The following is an 18511-nucleotide window of genomic DNA, read 5'->3' on the forward strand; positions in this document are numbered from 1 at the left end:
TATTCAACAACTGTAGAAATTCTAGATACAGTTGCCCCTTACCGGCTTAAGTCTATTAAACCTAAACCGGATCCCTGGTTAAATGACAACACAAGAGCCAGTAGGCAACATTGCAGACAAGCTGAAAGGAAGTGGAAGAAGGACAAATTGCAAGTTTCTTTGGGAATGTTAAGGGATAGTCTTGTAGAGTATCAGAGGGCAGTAAAGATGGCAAAGATGGATTATCTCTCATCTGTCATATCTAATAGCTGTCATGTACCTAAGGTCTTATTTAACACTATAAGCTCTGTTTTAAATCCACGTACGTTAGCTTTGACAGAGTCTTCAACCAGTATGTGTGAAAAGTTTTTATGTTACTTTGTTGATAAAGTAGCTTCAGTTAGGCAAAATGCCAGTGTTGATCTTAGTGAGTTTGTGCCTGATGATCCTTTGCACTATGCTGTTTTTGGGGAATTTACACCTATCTCTTTGTCGTTGCTCTCTCAGGTTGTACACCATATGAAACCTACCAGTTGTAGTTTAGATATTGTTCCTGGCTGGTTGCTCAAAGAAGTTTTTAGCACTGTTGGGCCGAGTTTACTCACGTTTTTAAATTCTTGTCTCAGTTCTGGCTCAGTCCCGGATGCATTTAAACATGCTGTGGTTAGCCCCCTGCTTAAAAAAACAAATCTTGATCCTAATGTTTTGTCGAATTTTAGACCAGTCTCACATCTGTCTTTCATTTCGAAAGTGTTAGAAAAGCTTGTTTTTAATCAGTTACAAGCTTTTCTACAACATAATTCTGTGTTTGAGAAGTTTCAATCTGGTTTTAGATCACGTCATAGCACTGAATCGGCACTGTTAAGGGTTCAAAACGATATAGCACTATCCGTAGATTCAGGGGACCCTACTGTATTAGTGCTCCTGGATTTAACGGCAGCATTTTATACAGTGGACCATTCAATTCTTCTTGCACGTCTTGAGCATTGTGTAGGCATTCAAGGCTCCGCACTTAAATGGTTCAGGTCATATTTAACAAATAGGAGTTTTGCTGTTACAATGGGAGATTGCTCATCATCGTCCGCCCCCCTCTATTGTGGTGTGCCCCAAGGTTCAATTCTGGGCCCCACCCTGTTTTCTTTATATATGTTGCCACTAGGGGCTATAATAAACAAGCATAATCTGTCATTTCATTGTTATGCAGATGATCTGCAGATTTACCTGCCTTTAAAATCAAATGACAGTGTCGCATTAAACCGCTTGCAAAATTGCATTAATCAAATTAAGCTGTGGCTTTCTCGCAATTTCCTTACTTTAAACGAAGATAAAACTGAATGCATTGTTTTCAATACAAGATGCATGTCAGCAAATTCAAGTTTAAGTTTGGGAGCTTTGACTCCATGTGCCAAACAAACTGTCAGGAATTTGGGCGTGACTTTCGATTGCAGCATGAAATTTGATACACAGATTAGCAATGTAGTAAAAATGAGCTTCTTCCAACTTCGTTTGCTTAGTAAAGTTAAGCCTTTTCTTACAAGGCACGATTTGGAAAAAGCTTTACATGCCTTTATTAGTTCAAGGCTTGATTATTGCAATGCTCTTTATGTCGGTCTGAGTCAAACATCTCTTTCCCGTCTGCAACTTGTACAAAATGCTGCTGCTCGCTTTTTAACCAGTACTCCTAGAAGAGCACACATTACTCCGGTTTTAGCTACTCTCCACTGGCTTCCAGTGCGTTTTAGGATTGATTTTAAGATTTTATTGTTTGTTTTTAAAGCTCTAAATGGGCTAGCCCCTGAGTACTTGTCTGAGCTTTTAACTCTGGGTGGACAAAATCGGCGCTTGCGATCTTCTGATCAATGCACTTTACAGGTCCCTAAGTCGAAGCATAAACAGTGGGGTGATAGGGCCTTTGCTGTTGCTGGCCCTAAGCTTTGGAACACGCTCCCCCCTGACATGCGCACTGAAACAGACATTGTACTTTTTAAAACTAAACTTAAAACGTATTTGTTTAAATTGGCATTTGATACGCAGTAGCGGTGTAACATTGTAACATTGTATTTTTCTACTCTATTCGAATATTGTGTTCAAATGATGTGTTATTTGTATCTAATGTGAAGCACTTTGGACACCTTGTGGCTGCTGTAAAGGGCTATAGAAATAAAGTTTGATTGATTGATTGATTGATTGATAATAAAACGAAATGTTTCTTGAGCACCAAATCATCATATTATACAGAATTTACACTGCAAAGGTGGTGCAGAAGCTCCTCTGAAAGTGGCTTTACACAGACTGTTTGATGCTGCTTAGAGTTGGCATAAACTCATTTACACAGCAAATGAACCTTTATAAAGTAATTTAATACTAGTGATGAAGGTGGGTCAGGGCAGCAATAATTTAGCCTGGCTTTTTACACACACTTCTGAGCATATGTAGTGCAGCCTTCACCCAAAAATTATTTACTCACTCTTAAGCCATCCTAGGTGTATATGGCATTCTTCTTTCAGATGAATACAATCAGAGTTACATTAAATAATGTTCAGGCTAATCCATGCATTATAATGGGTTTGATGGGAGTCCAAAAAATTGCATCCATCCATTATAAAAGAAGTCCACACTGCACCGAAGGGTTAATAAAAGCCTTCTGAAGTGAAGTGATGTGTTTCTGTAAGAAAAATATCCATATTTACAACTTTATGAATCTTAATCTCTAGCTTCCGCTAACTGTCGTATGTTCATGAGAGACATAGGACGTAGGTGTAAGCTCCACTGGGAATATGATACTCTCCCAAGAAAAAAGACTTGTTTGGCAAAATAATTCCTTTGTCCTATTGGCTTATATTGAAAGACATTTTTCTTTACAAATCCTCGTTTTGTATTTCTAATTTGTGGCCGGGGTTTTGTTTTGCTTTCCATTTGCGCTTTAATCAAATGCAGAGAGTGTTCAAATAGGTATAATTTATTTTTTAAACCACTTAATTCTTAATTTCTCAACATTTAGAATAGTATTTGTAAATACATTATTTTGTTTAAACTGCATGGAAGACCACCAACACGAGCCACGGGGCAAGCTTGCAAATTGAGATGAGACAGGTTAAATAAGGAATAATTGATGACAGGCCAGTGGTGTAGCAATTCAGCCCTGGGCCTATATTCAAAAAAAGCAACTTTGTGCTTTTACACTACAAAGTCTCAGTCTTTAAACATCAAACAATAAACGTGTTTTTACGCTTTTTAATGTGTGAAATATTTTGCCTCAGTTCAAGCTGCATGAATTAATGATATTTTCCTCTTTAGTGAAATAAACATGAATATTTGAATCCATGTTGAAAAAAACAACAACAACAAAAAAACAATTTAATACAAACTAATGTCCCATAAATCGATTAATCAGAGTTTTTTAAAAAGTCAAAAGAATGACAGATGCCACAGTTTTTTTTTTTTTTTTTTTTTTTTTTGAAGGAGTAGGCCTATAGGTGAAATTTTCACATTAACTGCGCACAATATTACATGATTTTACTATGGTAATTTTTACTTTATTCTTAAAATAATATGACGTTAATCTTATTTTTATTTTGTTTTTTTATTTTATGCTGCCATATAGGCTACTGAATGCAAACACAATTTTGTTTTCTGAGTAAATGTTGCAAAACTCACCATCTCTTCATTGGACATTCGCTCATTTCAATTAAAAGTTCCCCCAGCTCGGTAGGCCCCCAAACTTCCCGTGCATATATGCACCTGCATATGAATTTGGGGTGGGGCAAAATGTTTGATCAACCAATAGTAGATAATGTTTAGGAAACCTGTTTGGAAATCATGTCTTATTTTTATCTTCAATGATGCTAATGCCACAGAATAACACTTCACTTTTAAAATCTCTGGCTGAAGAAGATCTTCTTTTTATACCTGCTATACCAAGTCTGATATTGTTTTCACGAGTCTGCTCTTACACCACTGGATAGACCTATTAACTACGCAGTTTTATCACTCCCTCATTCTCGACTAAATGAACCACTCACCATCCCTCTCCCTCTCCCTCCCTCTCTTTCCATGTCCCTCTCATCCCCCAATAAAAGCTCAGGAAATGATGAGAAGCCTTCAGAGTCCACATGATAGACAGGCAGAACGCAAAGGAAAGAGAGCGAGAAAGAGCAAGAGCTAGTAACCAGCAAACCTGAGAGTAAAAGAGAGTTGAAACATCAAGAGATAAAGACAGGGACCAGTGCTTCTTTCAAGCCAAGATCTAAAGTGAGGAAACTGGAAAAAGTGAAGAACTCTATTGAAGATGGGTGTAGTGTTCGGGACCTTCTCTATGCACACCAAACAGGTCACCTTCAGAACAGGTAGGATCCAATTTACATATAATCCAGCTTTAAATGCTTTCATTAATACTTTTTTGTAAAGTTAGGCTGTTTTTGGTGAGAATGAAGGAGTGATGGACGAGTAGATGAGAAGATCAAGATAATTAGAATATATTATTTAATATATAATATAATCACTCTTGTTCTGCTTATTGTGTAAATCGAATGTCTCTAGGTGTGTCTTTAACCTAGAACATTTGGACAGCAAAATTGCAACAGAATGCCACTTGAAGTTGGCTAAAACAGGAAAAACTTATCTTGGGGTTGTGTTACAAAGGAAAAAACTGTTCATAGAGAGAATATTTTTTATCAATTTCAATAAATGCCAGAGTTTATATCTCAAAGGGCTAACAAACATGTTAATTAGCCTGTAATTTAGTTTAGATAAAGTAAATGTGGATGTGCGAAGGATGAAACGAATGTGTTGGCATATGCTAGCATGGGCTCCATAAAAGGCATAATGGGTTATGAAAGTATTACATGCCCATTTATTCCAAAATTATTACCTCCTGTAACGCTCAGAGTTAGAGCTGAGAGCACGGAGGAGGCAATTTGAAGGATTTGAAAAGTGGAACGATCAGGCTGCAAGTATGTGATAAGAAAATGCATAAATAGAGGAAAAAGAGAAGGCGGTTTGTTAGTGATTATTTATGCCTTGAAGGTTAATTAACGTGTACTCCATGCAAATGTACAATTTCTGATTCTCCACAGCTTTTATGTGCTACAGAATATGCTAAAACAATACTGCAACAAATCAACACAACATCAACACCACCGCACTCACATGTGGTGGCATGTGTTTTTACTCGCTTATAAGAGCAAAAGAGGGAGCCATATTTCATGTGCACACATATATACACACGGGAGACCTGAAGAAAGATTATGGAGCCAAGAGGATTACGAGTTCTGGGCAGGAAGACAGAAAGCTTGTTTGAAGTCTTCACTAAAATCCCCAGGAGTTACAGGAGTTGCCTTTGAGTTTATAACTAGAGATACAAACTGTGTGTCGGCTTTGGCACTCAGCCCTGACGGGTTAGAAATTCTTCTGTATTTCTGAAGAGCATTGCTTCAGGTCCATGAGTTGGGGATAAAACAAATATGAGGATGATAACTAGGAGATTTCAGTTTGAACTCAAGTGTATCTCTAGGAATGGCATATAAAGCCCAGCAGCTGTACTGTTTCATTACTAGATTTGTATTTGTGAATTTGTTTGAACTCACAGGTTTAACTCACTTAGTAATAGCTGTACATGGTGGACTTTCCTTTTAGATGCCTTGCAAACAGCTTAGTGATGTGGAAGACTTATGTCTAATCATTGGTTAAAGACTATTCTAATCAAAACAACACAAAGAGCTCAATAATTGACACACAAGGCATGATAATTTTAACAATTAGCGGGTAATACAATTTTGTTTTTTTGCATAAAAGAGGGCATTACAAAATGAATTCCATATTTCACAAAACAAGTTACTAAACAATAAATAAATAAAGCTTTCAAATAGTGAAAACCTGAAGTCTAATTAGTTATTCATGCCATGGTACAAGAAAAATTAAATTAAATTAAATTAAATTAAATTAAATTAAATTAAATTAAATTAAATTAAATTAAATTAAATTAAATTAAATTAAATTAAATTAAATTAAATTAAATTAAATTAAATTAAATTAAATTATGTGATCAATACTTGAGAAATAAATGATTAGCATAAACAAACCCAAATTATATGTAATTCCACATGCTTTAATCAATTTATATGCATGGTTTATATTGGTTGTATTTTATTAATTTTAAGCTACCATGCTAAGCACTATAAAAACAAAACAATATTATAACAAATAATAGTTATGTTAATATTTAAATATTAATATATGTTAATGTTAATGTCAATATTAATATATGTTAACATTTTCAACTCATACTTTTTATAAAAGTTGAAAGTTTTCCGTATTTTTTTTTTTTCAAAATATCAAAAGATCAGCAGCTTAAAAAATACAATTACAACACTGCAAAATATTATATATATATTTGTTAAGAAATGCTGTGCAGAAACAATGGCGATCTGCACACACAGGAATAGAAGAGATTAATTTTTAATAAATCCCAACATACATAATCCAAATGTATGTTGGATTACCGCACTGCTGTTACAATTCTGTTATGCCATTTCTTCCTGTACCAAAGTTGCAAAACTTTATTCAAAAATATCACCATGACTATAGGTTCTCAGTGACACAAGGTTTCAGGCTGTCATTCAAACCGCTGAATATTTTTTCAAATGTAAGTCAATCATCTGTAACCATCTCCCAGATGCATTAGCAGATTCAGTGAGGCGTCTGCAAAGCAACGTCTAACGCAGACTGAGCAAGAAAAGAGGCTTACACCTGCCTGCGTGGATTTCATGCATGCCAGTCGTTTGCTGGATATCATTGTTTCTCTTCCAAGGACGAATGCCAAAGTGAGAAAAGCATTACAAACGTCTTACATCAACAAAAAAAAAAAAAAATGTGTTCTGAGGAAATTTGAATGTTGATACCAACATCTTTATCCCGTGTAAAGCAGATGGTTCAACTTCAGGGGGTTGTGTTTTGTGCAGACCGGGTTGTAGTGATGAAGTGCAGATTGCTGGATATCTTGGCCTGATATTCAGGTCAGTCCTGCTGGATTTGCGTAACACAGAGCAGTGCGGGTTGATATTATGTAATTACTCATTACCTCCAACTTCTCTCCACACTCTGAGCCCAAAGCTCGTCCGTCTGAAGTCTCATCTTTCTTGGATTATTAATAAGGTTTCAGACCTGCTGTTTTGACACTCAGACATCTACCGACGGCAATATGTTTTCCGCTGTTTTTCTTTCTGTTTCCCCTTTCTGTTTACTTGATCTCTGTTTCCATCTCTTTAATCTGAAAAGTTTGTGGGGTCAGTTCCCCACTAATGAGAGAGAATACATAAACAAACAAGAGTATGGGTCACTTATAAAGCATTAAAATGGTATATGTACAGTGCACAAACTCAAATTTAGAGTACTTGATCCATGAAACATTCTTATCTGAGTCACTAAATTTCGAACAAACACACGCACAAAGGCCTATAACTGGAAATGAACAGTGGAAGGTGAAACAAACCACTCACAGTCAGATCACAGCTCATTTGACGTATCTAGATTAGGTTTCGCCTGCAATATGGGGACTAAATGTGTAAACAAATGTAGTAAAATCATCAGCACTGGGTGACCAGCAAGTGGTACACTGAAAAACGTTTGTAATCTTTCTACAGAAAAAGGCTAACAATGCTACAATAAAAACCTGTTAATTAGTTAATTGTACATATTAACTGTATTGGTTATATGTAATATTACTGTAAAATAATATGTTATTTTACAGTACAAAACTATAAAATATATGTTTTTCACAATTTATTTATTTATTTATTTTTAATTACCATATAATATATGGTGAAAAACAGTAAAAGGGCATTCAAATTTAAAAAATTAACATTTTCTTACTTTTTGTTCAGTTTTGTGACATTTTCAATTTTTTACTTAATATTTATTGTTTGTAATATTGTTTTACCTAATATTGTATTGTTTGTGAGATATATGATTATAACATAGAAAGGCACCAATATTACACCCTAATATATGCTAAACATCACTAAATTTTTAGGGTCAATTTCTGGCAACCATAGCTATTTTACTATAAACTGAACAGGATTTTTATTTCTTTGTATAAACAAAAACACATTCTTCAAATGATCTTTTGTTTTTTGTTTTTACAGAAAAAAAAAACCCCACACGTGTGAGTATTAAATAATGGTCATTCTTGAGTGAATGATCCCTTTAAAATGAGGTTTAGGTGTAAGGTTAGAGCAGGGATAGGCAACGTTGGTCCTGCTGTCCTGTAGAGTTTGGCATCAGCACTCCAGGACCGACGTTACCTATCCCTGGGTTAGAGGACACAAAACATAATTTGTCTAATATAAGAACAACAAAAATCAGTTGAACATCACCACCATGATAGAACAACAAATGCCTGTGCATTTAAGAGCAGCAGAGTGTGAACTAAAGTCACTATCCATCTTGCTATATTCAGTTTGTTTGGAAATTTGCAATTCCATAAGGAGCAGATCTGCTTGTGTGTGTGTGCGTGTGTGTTTGTGTGTGTGTGTGTGTGTGTGTGTGTGTGTGCGTACAACACAGAGAGGAGCATTTCATCCTATACATTTCCTTACTGTTTCCCATCATGTTGATCCGGCTGCACAGCAACAGTTCCTGACACTGAATAACAAACGGGACCATGGAGAAACAGCAAGAGCATAAGCCAAAGAAAGAGAAATGAAGAGAGAGAGAGAGAGAGAAATTTGTGGGAGGGGCATCAAGGAAGGAACCATATGCTTTTAGCAAGAAAATTCCAGCTTGTCTTTATTCGCTGAGAAGTTAGAGGAGAGTGGAGAGGAAAACAAGAGCAGGGGCTTCAATAAAGAAACAAAGACTGGCAGACTCAACGCTTATTAGCTTGAGCACGCGTGTCTCTGCAGTGACAACATGGGAGCAGTAGTGGGCACATTGACTTTGCAGACAAGACAAAGACAGCCATCCAGAGGTATGTTAACTAATGGCAGATTATCCAAATAGTACTCAACAATGCATTATTGTTAAATGGTTCTGCAATGGAGAAAGACTGGAAGAGTTTTGAAGAATCAATAACAACACAGAAATCAATTATACACTGGCTAACTTAGTCACTGAAAGAGCTCTTAGAGAAAAGAATGAGTGTCCTATTTGTGTTCAAAGACAGATAACACTTAAAAAAAGATGAGATATATGTACAGACAATGTTAAACTAAAGAGCTGAGAGAGGATAGAACGGATGCGAGGTTGAGAAGATATGCAGTTGACAGGCAACACATCACGGTCTGCTGTTTACAAATGATGGTTTAACCTCATCCCTCGCAGATAAACATCATCGACAGTGTGGGTGTGTGTGGCATGTTTGTACGTGAGCGGGTGTTTTAACACTCTGCTCACATATCAGCCTTCTTACTGTTCACATGCGCCATGGTGTAGTTGTCATGGAGACAGCTTTCTAATGCTTGGCACAGCAGATGATGGAATGTTCTGATCGACATGAAGCAAGGGCAGCATTATACACAGGAATATTATACAGCACTGCTACTGTTCTCGATCCATTCACATATCACACGTTTATTCATGATTACATTTGAGCATTTATTCATTCAGTCAAGCACTAAATTAGAGGCCATCAGCATTTCAAATTGAAGGGACAATCTAAAAAACACTGGAACTCTGTCCTGCTTATACATTTAAATATAAATTATTGCATTATTATTATTTATTTACAGAATACCTAATTTATGAAGAGCTAAATAATAATTCTTCCAAAAATTATTTCAATTTTATATTTCACCTTTATGTCATTGAAATGTTCTTTTGTGAAACGCAAAAAAAAAAAAAAAAAAAAAATATATATATATATATATATATATATATATATATATATATATATATATATATATATATATATATATATATATATATATATATATTGTAAAATGTCCAAGCTGCTCTTTTACATACAATGCTGGTGAGCAGCTCCAAAAACTAAAAAGCTGCTCCATAAATAAGAAGTGTCCATACGATGAACCTGAAAGCATTTTAATATAAATTCAAATATTAAAGCAAAAAAAAAATGAATTAATAATAATTTGAAGTACAGATATAAAATAATTGTTAACTAAAAGCCAAGACTTGAAAGTGTTTTAAAGCTTCCAGACGGAGGAAATGATAGAACAATAAATGTAACTTATTTAGATAAAATGTAAACACATTTCTCTGAAATGCATTACCTGCCTTTTGATAATTTTTCAGTAAATTCCACTTCATGTCATTTCTATTCAACCTTCTGCAATCAATTCAGTTCTGATTTATAATCATGAATTGAATTCTCATGAATTTAAATTCTGCACAATCACTTGCGAAGAAGAGTAAGAAGAGTAAATTATTTGAATGAACAGAAATGCAATTTCGGGGGTGAATTATTCTTCTACAATCTCCTAAAATTGTCTAAAGCAAAATTAAATTACGTAATAAATTTCTGCCATCTGGCAGATGGTCTTCTGTTCCCTTTGCTCCAGCCAAACAGTTTACCGTATGACAAATGCTTTGAGACATTAGGCTCCAAGCAAACCATTTCACCATTCAAAGATCAGTGATCCAAGACGTTTAACTGGTCTGGAGGCCTTTGCTTGGATTCTCAGCTCTATATGTGTGGAGTGTGACTCCAGTCCCAACCCCAGTCCTAATGAGAGCAGAGTTTAGAGCTGTAGTAACAAGTGATCTGCACTGCCTTACAGCAGCTGCTCATGAATATTCATCCTGCTGTTTAACTATTTCCTTGCAATTTGTCGCTGCTCTCTGACATCTTCCCCTATAAATCTATCAGATCACTGAGGTCAAGTACTCCCTGTGGTTAAATGTGGGCGGCTTGCTTTGGTAAACTACGTTTTAGAAGGATATAGATTGTTGAGTTTGACGTCAAGGGCTGGCTTCGAATGACACGGTCTTCTTATACGTACTGCCATGGTGGTGCTGAACTGCAATTTATTATTTTCTTCTACTTGTCTTTTACTGAGAATAAATGGTAGTAACATTGATAAACTCGACCTGATTGTTTATACTCGGCTCATTAAAAATATGTATAAATAGATACATAACTAGAAAATAAAACTAAATAAAACACTCTCCAGTCATAATTACTGGTTTTCATTTCAACCAATGTTAAAGTGTGCCATTAAATCCAGCTACATTTCAATCGGTGATCTCTGCACTGATAATAACATCAGAGGAAGCAAAATAATAGTTGAATACATGAATCTTACAAGAGCTAAAATGATTTTTAATTTAAGCAATAACTAGTCAGAAACTGTACTGCAATTGCATCTAGCTAACACATTTAATCTGCAGTGATTTTCCTAATGAGTTCAGTAGGTACATAATCAATCTCAGTTTTTAAATCTGTAAAGAAAAGACTGACAAGAAGACGTGTGCTGTTGTTTTTTGACTTTCCTCCATCTCTGTGCTAGAGGAAGCAGTCTAATGGCACTAATAGCTGTTTAAATAGAGGATGTGTCTTTAAAGTTAATTTTAGTGTGTTCCTACTTCCGCTGTTTTCAAGGATTTTGTAGCTTTTTTAAGCATTAAAGAGGAAGAGATAGAAATAGATGGAAGGAGATAGTTTCAGCATGATGTGCTCTGTTACTCTTCCACTCTACCAGTTAATTTTTTTTTTTTTTTTTATGTAATGACATTTTACTTCTCCATTCTCTAATGATCCTTATCATAATCCTTCTCCTTCTGATAATTAAAACTACTTTCTTAGGTGTGTTCCCCATCATTTTCTCTCACCTTCCCTTTTCATTCTCACTATAACATCAGTTTGTATGTGTTAAAAAGAACATTAAATCTGTGAGAGAGGTGATAATTAAGAGTGATGAGATGAGGTTGCTGCCCTGTTGAGTTCTTGCATTAGCAGAAGCATCTCTTCTAGTCATTCCAGTGAGATCTATCCATTACATTCTCATCACAGTTATCAGACAGATCATACAATATCTGGGAGTTGTTCAAAATACATTGCTAATGGATGCAGTTTGCTTTGTTGTTGTAATTCAGTTCAGCTTATTTTGTCAAGCTGGTTAAAATGGTTTGCAGTCTTTCCAAAGAGACAGAATTTGTTTGATTTGTCTGACAGAGATTAAGACTGAAGCAGAACTGGCCAAGAAATAAGGAGGATGTTGTAGAATCTGAAGAAATGAAGAAAACACTGATATTTGACTGTGGAGAGTTGTGTTTTAGATGGCATTACAGTGATGTTTTGAAAGAATTTGTGTCATCATTTACTCACCTTCATGTTGTTCTAAACCTGTGTTACTTCCCTTTATCTGTGGAACACAAAATAAGATGCTTATCAGAATTATATTGTTGCTCTTTTCAATACAATGAAAGCAAATAGTGACCAGCAGCTATTAAACTCATTAATAAAACAGTCTATACAATTAATGCACTATTTTAACATAACTGTAAAATATTAATTTTATAGTCAATACATCAATATTATTACAAATTAAATTACCTACTTTGCATTTCAATGTTTTTTATAACATGTTTTATTCCTGTGATGTCAAAGCTGAATTTTCACCAGCAATTACTCCAGCCTGAGTTACATGATCAAAGTGTGATGCTTAATAAACGTTTTATATTATTATGGTGAAAACAGTTGTGCTGCTTAATATTTTAGTAGAAAATGTACTTTTTTTCAGAAATCTTTGATTAATAAAATGCCCAGCATTACTTGGTATGATTTTAAAGCAAATCAAGATCAATTAAATGGGACCTTGCTGAATAAATGTTTTACTTTTCTTTAAAGGTGCCATCTGTAATGTTTGGCAAAAAAAAAAAAAAAAATCAAGTCATACTCCACATTCCATAACAGATGGGGGCAGTATGCCTCAATAAAGTGAATTGGTCTACTCTAGAGTAACAAACGAGAAACGACATAGTCTCTATGCTCCGCCCCTACTTTCACAACAACACTACAGCCATAGCCGAAGCCTAACTGTGCGTTCACACCATGCGGCAAGGAACTCGACCGGAAGTTGAAGTCGGGTGGGGGCTGCCATCTTTTAGCAGAACTTCACTTGCGTTAGCATTCCCATTGACTCCCATTCATTTTGGCGTCACTTTGACAGCGAATAACTTTACATCTGAGGCGTATAAAGACTCCGTTTGTCCATTATTTATTTCTAAAGATACACGACAATGTATAAAGGGCTCCATTACCTTCTATGTTACATTATGGCCCCATATAAACAGTTTTTGTAAAAAATAGGCTAACGATTGCGTCATAACCACTCGACTCTCTGTCGCATTACCGTACAGACAGGAGGAGAATCTCTCAGGCATTTAACTTAATATTGCGTACTGGCGTTACATTTTAAAATACTATACAAAATAATTAATCAGAATACTTACTCCTGCTCACTCACGCCAAAGAACTCCCCGCTCAAGCTCGCCGTCTCTGCAAGATTAACAATGGCAGTTTGCACACACAGCTACTTAGAAGATTTACATCTGTCAGACAGGTTGCTGACGTCGTCAAGCTTCGTTTGAGTCTGCGCGTCAGAAACGGAAGTGCTAAAAAACGCTAAAAATGGGCTTCACTTTGTCTCAATTGAGTTCCAATGGGGTCGCTGTGTCCATTTCTTTTACTGTCTATGGTTCACACCGCCGGCGTCGAGAGCGTCAGAAATCGCTCTTGCCGCTCTGCTCATGACGCTGCAGAAAGATTTGTGAGCGCTCAGATGATCTAACATAGATCGAATGCTTATTTTGTATTTAAAGCGGCCGCAAAGCAAACAAGCTTGTTGATCTCGTGCAGACTAACCACAAGGAGTTATAAGTTAACCTCATTAAATATTGTTGTGGACGAAATATTAGGATCTTTTACTTAAAATGAACAATCTCAGACACCTTAGTCCACGTATCACTTTTAATTTATTTTTTATGTCCCTGTGCGCAAACAGGGACACATCATAGATTAATACAAACGCTAAACAGCAATAATCAACCTGTCCTTTATTCTGCTTGGGAAATAATGTGCCAACTCTCAAGCATTCAGCGTGAGACACACGCAATTGACTCTTTTCACACACTTTCACGCCACACATCAATTTTTTCACGCACAGAAAAACCAAGAATCAAAGAGGACACGGAGACCAACATACTAGACAGAGCAGGTTAGTTATGATATAATAAAATGGGTAATGTTAAGTTATAGCTAGCTAATTATCAAATGCAGCTACGGTTAGCCATCGCTAACATTAGCACGTTTATCGAACAGCCTTCGATACATTGCTATGTTATAACTTCCCAAAAACAAAAACACAAACATATAAAACAAACTTCTAGCGAAATACTAACAGCATCTAACTTACTGTTAGAAATGTTGCAAGTTCGGAGTCGAGCCTCATTTCTTTATGGTCCATCAGTTGTCTCCAGCAATTGAAAGCAGTGCCGATGTTTACTCTGGTTCGGCTCCTTTTCTTATCGGATTTGATTTGTGATTCCGAGCGCGGTTTTTTCCCTGTAGCGGGTGGTGGTGGTGGTAGGGGTCTCTTGCCAAGGGCTTGAGACATCATTTCTCTCTCTTCCCTGGACTGAAATGAAGTAGGGAGCTGTACTTTCCACATGATTGATATCAGGTTCAAGTACACGCCCACAAGCCGTTCGAGTTATTCGTGTATTGCATGGTGGCTGGTGGTTATGTTGCTCGCATACCGCCTCCCATGGCCGAAACTGGTATTACGACACCTGTCGGGCCGGGGCTAGTAATGCTAATGCTAATTAAGGTTGATATCTCTGCAGCACTATAACTTGACATTTTTTTTATGACATCATCGCCCTTATTTCTTCTCATTCTTTTGATGCGTATAGGTCATGTTATGGATATTTTTACCTCAATTTTTGCATATAGCACCTTTAAATATCAACTTTTTAATAGTAGTGCATGTTGTATTTTGAAAGCTGATGTCCAAAATCTACAAACCTGCATTGTCAATCAGTTTCACCAGAAATATCATGCGGGTGAAATTTTGCTGATGAAAAGCATAATGGTTTCTCAGCCACAAATTACCAACCAGCATAAGACAGCCTGATAGGACCCCAGACATTCATACTAAGCAGGTCTTTAGCTGGGAAAATCTGCTAAACATGACGAAATCTGTTGTTTTCCATAAAATCCGGAAATGGCTAATGAGATCATTCTTTATCTTCTTGTGTGACTGTGTTGGTGTTTTTGTGTCTTCAGAAAATGCTGAGCACTATAGGAAATAAAGAATGAATAAAACTCATTAGTGGCTGAGAGTTGTTTTGCTGGCTCTGCTATACATCATAAAGCTGATGTGACCATATGTTGATTGCAAGGGGAAATTTGAGGTAATAGTTTGGCATTGAAAGTTTAATTCAAAATAGTTCAATCTTTTCACCAACAAATGGTTTAACCACAATATGGTCCAAATCCCTCATTAATTTAGGCACACGCCCCTAACATTAGCAGCCAATCTTTTATAGGTAGCCACACACACCCCAAAGTCACAATATTGGTAGAGTCAAAGGTGACACAATCAATTCCTCAAACGAATCAAGCTTTTGAAAGCTGCACTATGATCATACTCTTCAGGGAAATGAGCCTACGGATAGCTTTCTTATAGTTCCCTCTGCACACTTAATCAATGTAACAAAATGAGAAAGTATTTTAACATCTCGAATATTATAAACCTTTACCCGTTATGTTTATGGGTATATATGCACATGTGTGTTAGAGGATATATGGGAGGTTGTATGAAAACCAGGGCATTTATAAAGGGCTGGAGCATTTATATTGAGATGCAATGGCTCTCCAGTGTTTTGAGAAAGATGAAGGACTTCCCTCAAGCCACCCATGGCCATTTTCATTCATTCTACTGATTTCCCCCATCACCCCATCTGCCTCTCTGCCCACAACCAATCATTATGCAGGAGCTGACACAGCAGCAGCAGAAGCAAGGCCTGCAGGGGGCGAGTGCACAGGTGTGAGCCTGTGTGTGTGTGTGTGTGTGTGCATCTCGAAACACATGTCATCCAAGTTTCTTTCCTACCAAAGTGAAAGTCTTTGAAGTGGAGGTGTACATTGTGGGTTTGCCCCGAGTACAGTTTCTGGTTTTGCAAAGGGAAACGGTGTGTGTTTCTAATCACCACTGACATTCATGCTTCCATAATCTCACCAGCTGCACTGAGAAGAATTTTATTATGCGGTCAAATTTATGGTTGTTCAACGCATTTTGAAGGGGAAAATCCTTTCATTAGGAATCCACACAATCAGGAATTTTGTCTGAGAGTAAATGATTTAGCAGCAGATTTTGCATCAGGTTCAGGATGGTCACATGGATTCTCATGCTGACCAACTGAAAGCTTCTTTGTTTGAAAGTGACTTTTGTGTGACCTGTGCTTCATACATTAATACCCTATTGACTATAGACAATGGACCTTTTTCACCTGCAAATTTCTGACCACACCTTTAGACATTGTACTGTCATCTATGAATGTGGAGCAGCATGATGGTCTCTGAATTTGATGCAAATTAGATTATATTATAATGTAAAATGTGTTACTATGCATTACTAAGGATTTTCTCTGTGATCTTTCTAATTTGTATTTATAGTTTTTCAATGTTTATGCCCATTTTTTTTTTTTTTCTTTTTTTGGCTTTTTCTGCTTATTTATCCTTGCAGCTGCTGATTCTCCCGTTGTCTCCAGTTGTAAAGCACAAAGTGTTCCGTTGTTTAATATTCATCAAACAACACTACGCTACTGGCATATTTACAGAGGTGGCAGCCAGTTAGCATGAGGATTCTTTCCAACACTTAGGAAATGACTGGCATACAAAAAAAAAAAAGAAAGAAAAAAAATTGTGTGAAAATACTTTTCTTTTTTTTCTTTTTTTTATTGAGTAGTATGTACTTTTGAGTGAACATTGGTAAAATTACCCACAAACAAGTATTTTTTTTTAAAGGCCAGTCATTTTCAGGGTTATTTATTTATGTATTTATATAGCACCATGGGGTAATTACTGTATAAGCACCTCTGATTTGGAGTCATTTAATTTCAGATTTTTTTTTGTTTAAATCAAATCTTGGTGAAGTAGGACATGATACAGGATGTATCCGTGGCACCATGCTTTATTGGGACATATAATTGCATATCATCTGCGTAGCATTGGAAAGCAATGTCATATGCATAATTTGACCCAGAGGTGTAAGAAAAGGAAAACTATTAAGGTTAATGTGTAAAAATAATTTCTCTTAAGAAACTTGAGGAGGAGCATCCGAGAATAAGTTTTTATTTACTGTACAGTGAAAGAGCAACTTCTGAGCAAGCAGTGGTCATTTCTCAGCCTGAAACTGACGTTGCTTTCTTTTTCTCTCTAGATAATATAGATGATGAATTAGAGATGACAATGGTCTCCCATCGGCCGGAGGGTCTTGAGCAGCTTGAGGCGCAGACAAACTTCACCAAACAAGAGCTACAAGTTCTTTACAGAGGCTTCAAAAATGTATGCTGCGCGGTATTTCTCATCCTTTGCATCACTCCCACATCTGCACATTTACTTTACACAAATATCTTTTGACACATTTTGGAATCTGATAAGAAGCTTATAGTGTTTATGCAATGCATCCTTGTGCCTCAATAACTTCTCTTATGAATCATCACATCTCATCTGCATATACTGTCCCCGTGGTTCTGTTTGCTGTGTCTCATCTGTCTTGAAAGCTCTTATTATTCCTCTATGCATTATCCAACGTGTCACTAATCACTGTGTGCTAGCCTCAAGCAACAGTCAGCTATTTCACAATACCAGCATTCACACTCTATTAAACACACATAAACAGTAAGGCTTGACAACCCACATAAATCTGTTAAAAAGCTTCACCAAAAACACTGTGTAGTATTTTATGGCAATGTTTCTCAACCCTTTTTTGTTCAAGCATTGAAGCCCATCATATTTTTCACCATTCTCATGAAAATAAAATCTGTTACATAACTGCAGGTGTTTTTTGTTGTTGTTGTTTTTTTGTATTTTTTAAATGTGTAATAATAATAAATGTATAAAGATCACATTTATAATTATAATAAAAATATTCTATTTTATTATTTAACTAATCCAGTTATATCTACTAAGGGCCTGTGGCGCTTCATTTATTATATCATATTTGCATGTGCAAGACTCAGTCTCAAGTCAATAATATGTTTATAATTTTAATAATACGTTTTCTTTTCCTTTCAGGAGTGTCCAAGTGGAGTGGTGAATGAGGAGACATTTAAACACATTTATGCACAGTTTTTTCCACATGGAGGTACTTAAAAAAAAGAGAAATCCTTAAATATGACATGATTCTTTAAAGTACAACAGCTACATTTTAGAGAATTAAAGTGTTTAATGCTTCCATCTGTTGTCATTGCTGTACCAGATGCCAGCACATATGCACATTATCTCTTCAATGCGTTTGACACCAGAAATAATGGATCCATAAAGTTTGAGGTATATGAACAATGTGCT

At 36.1% G+C, this 18511-nt stretch overlaps 1 protein-coding gene across 2 annotated transcripts in view; it reads left to right on the forward strand.

Moving 5' to 3' along the window:
• Positions 1-18511, forward strand: part of kcnip1b (Kv channel interacting protein 1 b) — a 36842-nt gene that overhangs the window by 16083 nt on the left and 2248 nt on the right. The window contains exons 1-4 of one of the 2 annotated variants that reach the window (XM_026219556.1): positions 8694-8944; positions 17382-17506; positions 18239-18308; positions 18423-18493. In XM_026219556.1, the coding sequence (XP_026075341.1) occupies positions 8887-8944; positions 17382-17506; positions 18239-18308; positions 18423-18493 (324 nt within the window). In that variant the 5' untranslated portion in view covers positions 8694-8886. Of the gene's footprint in view, positions 1-8693; positions 8945-17381; positions 17507-18238; positions 18309-18422; positions 18494-18511 lie in introns of those variants that run through there. The other variant, XM_026219555.1, reaches the window with a different exon arrangement.

Source organism: Carassius auratus, chromosome 35 (assembly GCF_003368295.1).
Source record: "Carassius auratus strain Wakin chromosome 35, ASM336829v1, whole genome shotgun sequence".
Taxonomy (NCBI): Eukaryota; Metazoa; Chordata; class Actinopteri; order Cypriniformes; family Cyprinidae; genus Carassius; species Carassius auratus.